This window comes from Fusarium odoratissimum (assembly GCF_000260195.1).
Source record: "Fusarium odoratissimum NRRL 54006 unplaced genomic scaffold supercont1.56, whole genome shotgun sequence".
Lineage (NCBI taxonomy): Eukaryota > Fungi > Ascomycota > Sordariomycetes > Hypocreales > Nectriaceae > Fusarium > Fusarium odoratissimum.
In genome coordinates this window covers 132,969-141,816 of record NW_022158736.1, presented here as the reverse complement: position 1 = coordinate 141,816, position 8,848 = coordinate 132,969, and the positions used below count along the sequence as shown (strand labels likewise).

At 49.3% G+C, this 8,848-nt stretch overlaps 3 protein-coding genes across 4 annotated transcripts; 1 reads left to right on the top strand and 2 right to left on the bottom strand.

Annotated features, from left to right (window-relative positions):
* Nucleotides 1-120: 120 nt before the first annotated feature.
* FOIG_15674 (uncharacterized protein) lies at nt 121-2,460 on the bottom strand. Of its 2 annotated transcripts, XM_031217059.1 has the most exons (3): nt 2,177-2,460; nt 2,091-2,122; nt 121-2,037 (listed from the first exon to the last, which is right to left on the bottom strand). In XM_031217059.1, exon 3 carries the CDS (start codon nt 1,855-1,857, stop codon nt 133-135), a length of 1,725 nt encoding a protein of 574 aa, XP_031053267.1. In that variant the 5' UTR covers nt 1,858-2,037; nt 2,091-2,122; nt 2,177-2,460; the 3' UTR covers nt 121-132. The 2 variants fall into 2 exon arrangements, with proteins under 2 accessions (XP_031053267.1, XP_031053266.1); XM_031217058.1 differs by having other exon boundaries at nt 2,091-2,460.
* Nucleotides 2,461-2,920: 460 nt separating this feature from the next.
* FOIG_15673 (alpha-glucosidase) lies at nt 2,921-5,748 on the top strand. Its single transcript, XM_031217057.1, has one exon. It carries the CDS (start codon nt 3,088-3,090, stop codon nt 5,623-5,625), a length of 2,538 nt encoding a protein of 845 aa, XP_031053265.1. The 5' UTR covers nt 2,921-3,087; the 3' UTR covers nt 5,626-5,748.
* Nucleotides 5,749-5,841: 93 nt separating this feature from the next.
* FOIG_15672 (murein transglycosylase) lies at nt 5,842-7,972 on the bottom strand. Its single transcript, XM_031217056.1, has 4 exons — nt 7,764-7,972; nt 7,189-7,717; nt 7,086-7,138; nt 5,842-7,032 (listed from the first exon to the last, which is right to left on the bottom strand). Exons 1-4 carry the CDS (start codon nt 7,902-7,904, stop codon nt 5,974-5,976), a joined length of 1,782 nt encoding a protein of 593 aa, XP_031053264.1. The 5' UTR covers nt 7,905-7,972; the 3' UTR covers nt 5,842-5,973.
* Nucleotides 7,973-8,848: the final 876 nt, after the last annotated feature.

Genomic DNA, 8,848 nt, shown 5'->3' with positions numbered 1-8,848 from the left:
TTACGTAGATTTTAGCACTAGAGACTCTAGCTCAGCACGTCCTGTGCCCCAATAGGGGACTTTACGGGCCTCACGGCCCCCGGACGAAAAATATACATACATACATACATACATACATACATGAACGCTACTTTACATAGAAAAGTCAATCAGAGCCCAATTGATGCTGCTCCCATTTTCTCCAAACTCTTGTGCTCCAGCAAGAAGTTCATTGATCCAACCGGCCTCATTGATCGGAGACGAAAACAGGGTCAGACCTGGAAAGTCCCATTCGAAGACAAACTGATCTGGGACAAAAGACTCAAGTTCATTGTCGCAATTCCTCTCTTGGGTCAGAGGAAAGGATGGTTGTCCTCCTCCAGAGCCTCCTCCATCTTGACCCAACCAGCGCTTATACTTCTGTATACTTGTCTTTAGAAGTTGGAGGTAGAGTGAACTGGTATTTGATCGAGTGTCGTCTTTGTGTCCTGCGGCAGCCACTAGTTCCAGTTCCTGTAGCAAGATGCTAGCCTTTATAACAAGCTCATTGCTAAGACCTTGTGTCGGCAACTTCTCCGCTTCAGGGAGCAAAGCGGACAGCTTGAGCAGAAGAAGGCAACAGAAAGTATTCTTGGCCCAGACAAAGTCCATTGCATACCGGATGCTCTTGAGATATATTCTTGGTTCTTGGATGATGATATCAAGATGTTGCTGAAGCGAAGCTTTGGTCATCGATAAGATGTTCTTCTGGATGGGCGACATAACGTTGACGTTCTCCACGCCTGCAGCCCTCACCGCACGGCAAAGAGCCATGTTATCAGCCCAGCAGCGCTGAACAGACAGGTTAGGCACAAACCAAGGCATCGAGCCATGATGCGGCTGCGAGATACGTATCCAGTCCTGGAACCAGACATCGATGTCAAGTTTGGCATCTTTCACAAGATCGAGAATCTCTTCGTCACTCAGATGGGCGCCCTGGGGCAAGGATGCATATATCTTTGCGCGAAGAACGTTGAGCTCGACTTGAGCAAAGAGATAATGATCCATCCCGGTAGCGAGAGGACTTTGCAGGAGGACTCTGCATCTGCGTGAAGCACCTCGAAACTTGAAGGTTGGCATTCCACCGGCATCCACGTGCAGGATGTAGCTCATCACCAACAAATGCAGCCAGACTCTAGTTTTGCGCATGTGTGTAGTGTTGTCGTTGTAGGTAGCTTGGTCACCGTTATCGATCTGCATTCCGCCCAAGACTGATTCCGCAATGAGTGTATCGTATGCTTCGGGGAACCCAAGATCCAAGGCCATGCGCGTCGCAATTGCAATCAAGAGTGCCCTTTCTCCTGCATAGCAAGCTTGAACGAGGATTGCCTGTACCGTCTCAAGACTTCCCATCAACGGATTGGCGATAGCGGCATTGAGCATGCGTTGAGTCTGAAGTGCAAGAGCTCGCCATCTCGAGCTCGTGCCGTTGAGTACACGGCATCCGACTGAGCATATTGTTATGAAAAGCAAAGCACTGTTGTTGCGAATGCTTTGGATCGAGTCATAACGTTGGTCAAAGACAGGAACGTAGCGGTCACAGCCAGAGAAGAACGCATTAAAGTACAGTTGAGCCTCTTCGTCCTTCATCTCAATTCCAAGTTCGGCAGTTGCTGGAGCCACTGAATCAGTCTCGAACGCTGATTTTGATCTGCCGTGTGCTCTTGTTAGGTATATAGCGGTTTCTGGTGAGCTCGTGCTGGTCGATGCCACTGGTTGCGCAGAGACTCTGGCTGGTGCAGATGCATATACGCCATGAACCGGAATATCCGTACGATTCGCTGTCATGAATGGCGGCTGATCCTCTGCTGAGTAGGTAGTAGGCGAGCATTCCATCATAGGTGCCGGAGTTGATTGCAGGCGTGATTTGAGAAACTCGATCTCTCTCTGGAGCGCTTCAATCTTCCTGAAACGACTCGATTAGTGACGTTGTCTTAAGCGGTGACAAGGGAGCCAAACAGTTCATGGTCCTCTTTTGGTCTCTCGACAAAGTGGCATGTCTTTTGAAGCTGACAACACCTGTGTTGCCTATCAGCGCTGTGAGTCCATAGCCTTCCACATAATATACACACCGAGAACATGGCCGCGAGCCATTGCACTTCACCTAAGCAAGATGTAAGCTGCGTACGTCCAGAGAGGTACTTGAATGCCTACTGACTTTGCTCTGGCGACAAGCTATGCATGCTTTCTTGAAAACGTATGTTAGTTTCTTTATACATGCACGCAATAACTTGACGTCGAAGTTCGCTCGTCTCAGGGGCAAGGCGGCTATACCGGTAATCTTTTCTTACGGATACGTGAGGATGGGGCCGTTTGTGAAGTTCCCCCTTCTGAAGGTTGATGAATCTGTGACATGCTGATCTCGATTCATCTTAATATGTAGGCCTAAACTGATATTGAATGCCGAAACGCGTTTCTCATGATGCTCGTTCTCTGTCTGGCGAATCATGTTTGCGCGGGGAAATCCAGAACCGAAGTCTTGTCTTGACGCCTCAGGCAAGAGTATCATTTCTCAGCTGCTGATAGGTCTGAGGGACAGGCATGTGGAGCTCGGAGTCTTTAATTCTCAATATGACATTATGAGCTGGATCTCACTTTAATCTTGTTTAAATATAAATAAAACTAGCACTATATCTCTGGAGTACTGGAAAAAGAAAACTGGCTCAAAAGCTCCGGGGTCCAGTCGGGCTATATGATCATCAGAAATAATGCCGTTGCTGGCTGTCGGAGTGGACTTTTTACCCCGTGGGGGTTCTCGGCAACGAAATCGGACTTTTTGGTGTTTTCTCCGACTCGAGCGTGAGGGGTTTAGTACTGAACAGGTCACGAGGCAGCGCAGAACCGGACTTGGGCAGAATTCTCCGGCGATGGCGTCGGACAAAATGAGGCAGACCCGATCTTGGCTTCTTTTCGGTAGATATTGGTTGTAAATGAGGCGATACTTGCATCCCGAACCCGGCAATGAATGCATGTTGCGTCAAGTTAAAAGAGGAACATTCCCTCCTCTATTATCCTCCTCCAATCATTAACTATTGAGTTTGCACATCAGAGCTCGATCATTATTTCATCATGCCTCAACGTGAACGCATTCCTTCATCGTGGACTGTCGAGGCAGCCAGCAAAGACAGCAACCAGCCGTCTGTCCACTTGCGTTGCAACGATGCCACTCTACCGTTTGAGTTCAACTTTGAAGCCGTCCGTCCCAACGTCTTCAGAACCACCTTCACATCCGCTACCCATCCTCTACCGCCTCGCCCCAGCGTCCCTCGTGCTCAGACGAAGCTCGATGGTGCTCAGCCAAAAGTCACATCGAGTGACAAGGGTACCAAGATCCAGATTGGTGATGTGATCGCCAATGTCGACTACGCTGGAGAGACCCCTCTTCTCTCTGTAGGCTTTGATGGTCAGCCACCAATTCTCCAAGATCTTGACAACAGATCTTATGCCGTCAATGGCGACGGTGTCGCCCATTACACTCAGTATAACCGCAAGACGTTCCATGTCGGCCTTGGAGAAAAGGCTGCACCAATGGACCTCTCTGGTCGCCGCTTCCAAATATCAGCAACCGACAGCTTTGGATACGACGCTCACCGAACTGACCCTCTCTACAAGAACATCCCCCTTCTGATCAATGCTACACCTCAAGGTTGCGTAGCCATGTTCTCAACTAGCCATACTCGAGGAGAGTACTCCATCGGCTCTGAGATGGATGGTATGTGGGGATTCTACAAGGTCTATCGTCAGGACTTTGGAGGTCTGGAAGAGTACATCATTACTGGAAAGACTCTCAAAGAAGTTGTTCAGACTTACGCGGACCTCGCTGGCTATCCTCTTCTTGTACCCCGCTGGGCCTTTGGCTACCTTTCCGGAGGCATGAAATACTCCATGCTCGACGATCCCCCTGCTGGCGAAGCCTTGATCGAGTTGGCACACAAGATGAAGGAGCACGATATTCCTTGCTCGGCTTACCAGATGTCATCCGGGTATACCGTGGCTGAGCAGCACCCAAAGAACCGACACGTCTTCACTTGGAACCGTCACCGTTTCCCCGATCCCGAGGATTGGATCAAGGAGTTTCATAAGCTGGGCATGCGCTGTATTGCCAACGTGAAGCCATATCTCGTTTCCAGTCATCCCGAGTACCAGAAGCTCAAGGACGCTGGAGGTCTCTTCCTTGATCCTCACACCAAGGAACCAGCTGTTACCAAGCTTTGGAGCGCAGGAGGAGGTGAGAGAGCCAACGGTGGTCATATCGACTTCACTTCCGAGGCCGGTTACAACTGGTGGTACAATGGCATCAAGAAGCTCGCAGAAGAGGGTATCGACTGTATGTGGAACGATAACAACGAGTACACAATTCCCGACGACGAATGGGAGTGCGCTCTCAATGTCAACAAGGATGTACTCGAGGTTCCTGAAGGCCTTGAGAAGCGTCCTCAAGTCGGCCTCTGGGGTCGCAGTCTACATACCGAGCTTAACGGCAAGGCATCGCACGATGCTCTTCTGGCTGTCAACCCAGACTCGCGTCCTTTCGTTCTCACTCGCAGTGCTACAGCTGGTACTATGCGTTACGCCTGCAGCTCTTGGAGCGGTGACAACACTACCAGCTGGGATAGCATGAGAGGCTCGACTGCTCTCGGTCTCAACGCTGGCCTCTCCCTGATGCAATGCTACGGACATGACATTGGTGGCTTCGAGGGTCCTCAGCCCGACCCTGAGCTTCTTCTTCGATGGGTCCAACTCGGTATCTACTCTCCTCGATTCGCAATCAACTGCTTCAAGACAGGCGAAGACAACTCAATCGGTGATGTCATTGAGCCTTGGATGCATCCATCCATCACCCATCTTGTCCGCAAGACTATCAAGCGTCGCTATGCATTGATTCCTTACATCTACTCTCTGTCTCTTGAGAGTCACCAGACTGCTTCGCCACCACAAAGATGGATCGGTTGGGGCTACGAGTCTGACCCCGAAGTATGGAAGCTGCTCGATGGAGAGAATCAGTACTGGCTTGGTGACTCCATGCTCGTCGGAGGCGTCTTCGAGGCCGGAGCAAGCAAGGTCAAGTTCTATCTCCCCAAGGCATCAGATGACGATGAGGGGTACCTGAACCTGAATGCGCCATACCAGTACCTCGAGGCTGGTCAATGGGTTGACCTTGACGTTGAGTGGCATGGTGCTGGCATTCCCGTCCTCGGCAAGGTTGGCCGTGCCGTCGCTGTTGGTCGAGATGTCCAGGTTCTCTCTCCCGGCGAGAAGGAGAACGTCGCAAACCTCCCTCTTGATGACTACCGAGCTGTCGAGATCTTCCCTCCTCAGAAGGCATCTCGTGATGGCAAGTGGCATGAGACAACGTGGTATGAAGATGATGGTACCTCTGTGTCAACCAAAAACAACATCTCTTCTTACACCATCGCTTACTCGGCTACGGAGTCTGAGATCAAGGTCAAGTTCTCCAAGGATGAAAGCTCTGGCTTCCAAGCACCCTGGAAGTCGCTGGTTGTCATCCTGCCCTTTGGAGACTTGAGAACGGTCGTGAGTGAGGATAAGGAAGTTGTTTCCTTGGGTCTGAGTGCAGAGGGCAAAAAGCAATTTGAGCTAAAGTAGATGTTACGTGGGTAATGAGACAGTTTGTCGGATAACAGAAGCTAGCGATAGTTGGGCTTTTCTGCTGTATTGGTAGTCTATTTGAATAGTCCTTAAGAGCGAATCCAATTCATGATTTCTGAATGTCTTACGGTCGCGTAGACGCGTTTTGGCGGTATTCCTAGGCATGGATATGGAGCCAACATAAAAGGGTGCAAGAAGTGATTTATATTACAAGGCCTGGTTGGGTGGCTAGCTTGGTATTTCAGAAGAAAATTATCATAAAAGCAAGAGTATTCTGCGCCAATCACTCAACTTAACATGACTCTTCTGCCATAATATTCTTACAGCCACGTACCGATTGTATCCTTAACAGTATCTACAAGCAGTATCTGGACAATACCCATGGTTGCAAGTGTAACTGCACAGTCCCTTATAACTGTCCCCAAGACCGGAAGCAGGGCAACCCTCGCGGCCATTGGAAGCTGGAGGTGATAGAGCTGTTCCATACCTGGTACACTTGCATTGAGCTGGAGGGCAGTAGTCATAGGCACAAGTGAACTGGCAGAGACCAAGATAGTTACCGCTTTGACTGTCTGCTACAGCACCCTCGATACAAGCCTTTCCGTTTCCTGTGTCAGTCACCGTGGGGGGGTCATTTCCTTGTGTCGGAGAAGCAGGGTTGGTTCCGAGAGAAGGCTTAGGCTGGCAGGTTGTGACGTGCAGACCAACAGTCAAAGACGCGAGACCACTGCTGTCGAGAGGGTCAGAAAAGCCGGCGGCAACGGTACCAACATAGACATTAAAGTTGTACAAGCCACAGGAGCAGACAGCAGTGATGTCCATAAGAGAGGTATCAGCCAAGACGTTGGTACTGCCACGCTTGAGAGTGAATGTCTGCTTGCCAAGGCTAGCATCGACCTTAATAAGAGTAGCTCCTGCAGGGACTTCTTTCGTAACAGTGTTGCTTCCTGATTTGATGATCACTGTTCCAGCAGACTTGAGCAGACTCACAACGTAGACAGTGTCTTCCATTGATTGCCATCCATCTGGGCGACCCTGGAAATAATTCTCATTGGGCTTAGGTGGCGCTCTACCAGAGGTCGTATCGGTAGCATCGCAGTTGAGACCCTTCAGATTACGGCGATACCAGTAAATGATTTGATCTTTCTCAATGTACTTGGCCACGCTGGTGTCTTTGTTCTTATATGCGGCGATAAAGGGCTTAGAGAGGTCAAGCCAACCGTTGTGAGGCATATCGTTAGACCATTTGGATGCTCCATCGTCGGTGTGTTTGTTTTTGAGGGGTCCGATATAGTGAGACTCGCCATAGTCGTTCCAGGTAAGGATTTCAACCATGGGGAAACCCTTTTGAATAACCTCGTTCCAGCGGTCGAAGATGAGTGAGCCGCTCGGGAAGACCCAGTTCTGACATTGTTATTCTTTTGGCCATTCCTTTTCCATGACAAGAGGGAACTAACCTTGGACCAGTCGACCTCAGGACCATAGTGAGTAAAGAACCAGGGCGAGATAGCTAGTTATGGGTCAGTCACCTGCACTAGTATGTAGAGGACGGATACTTACGAGCCATGTACTTTTTGTTTCCAAGCCAGTTCGTGTAACTCTTGTCACCATCGGCGACACTGACACTCTTACCATCCTTAGGCGCCTTGTTATTACCATCGTTTGGCCAGCCCATCCAGTTCAGAGCACCATCAATACCGTTCGTAGAGCCTCCCCAAGGAGTAAAGTTGGGGACGAAGAAGATATTAGAGCCAGAAGCACTTCTGACAGCATTGGCATCGAGGTTATCTCCTGCAAAACTGGACACAAAAACTCTATTGTCAATGCGTAGCTGACCTGGGCGGTCGGCATACTTCTTGACCTTCTGACCAACAGCGGCTGCATCGCCAACCGACCAGAAATGAAAGTCGAATGAGATGAAAACCTTCATACCATTACGGTTGGCAGACTCATACGCGTAATCGAGCTGTGCATCCGTGTAATCGTCGGTGCCGATGTTGAGGGCAAAGGCGTCAATGCCAGCGGACTTTGCACGCTTCATATCATCGTCATAATCGGCAGAGCTTTGTCTGTTGCCAACAATACCGATCTGATGATGTTAATTGAGCACGGACGTGAGCGGCAGATATGCATACCATGAAGTGAGCGAACACCAGACGATCACTCGAGGAGGCTCTTTCATCAAGCGATCGACTGTCAAGAACAGCACCTTGACAAACCGTAGCAGCGAAGGCTGCAAGGCCAAGGCCTTGGAATAGGCGAGAAACTAGAACCATGGTGAACTATGTTCGACTACCAAACTGTTGGTCGTTGGTTTGTCAATGAACATGAGGGATTAAAGAGCAGAATCTGCTGCTTTTATGTACATTTTTAAACTTGAAAAAACAACCCAGGTTATACGGAATGGGCATGCAGACCGTGCAGGGAAGGAGATTGCAACGCTGTGGGTCAGGAGATCCATAAACGTGCAGTGGGCTGACAGCGTGTTTCATGGATTAATGGTGTGTTTGAAAGATATTAACATACGCTAACCTGCAAGATCGATCCTGTAAGCTACAATAAGATACATACTAACACGTTAGAGAAATGGCAATATAGCTATATTTTGTCACTACCCTTGCTCCTAAAGTTCTTTGTCTAAGAGTCGTCAGATAAATGCCAAGAGGAGTCTCCAGTTCAACCATGTCTATGGGCTGCAACCGAGTATAAATACGAGGATGACAGGGTACTGAAGGATTCACCAACTCCGCACTGTCGGCCATAATAGGAAATCAGTTACCATTTTGCCCAAATTCACGGCAATCCGGCGTTAGTATTTGGCCACTATGCACAAGTTCCCAAGAAATAGTACGTAAGATGCTAGTCAACATGACTAGGGATGTATTAGCCATGAGTCGCAAACGGGTCCCAGTAATCATTCAAAGTATCACTAGAGCCGGAGCAGGTAACTTTGAGAAACAAGGTATCAATCGCTTATCCGCCAAGGCGGAATCATAGGGACGTAAACTGAAGAAACCTTCATAGCCAGCAGCACTCACGAGGCCCAGCCACGCCAAGACAAAGAAAGTCGGGGCTACCGTTATAAACTTCCAAGTCGAATACATCAGCCTATAGCGTCGGTTGGCTGATGTTGGCATCGAATCTCTTATAGGCATAAAGTTGAAGTTGTGTGATCAACCTTGCCCTCAAGGTGGATACCAATCGAGGAGAATTGCTTCTA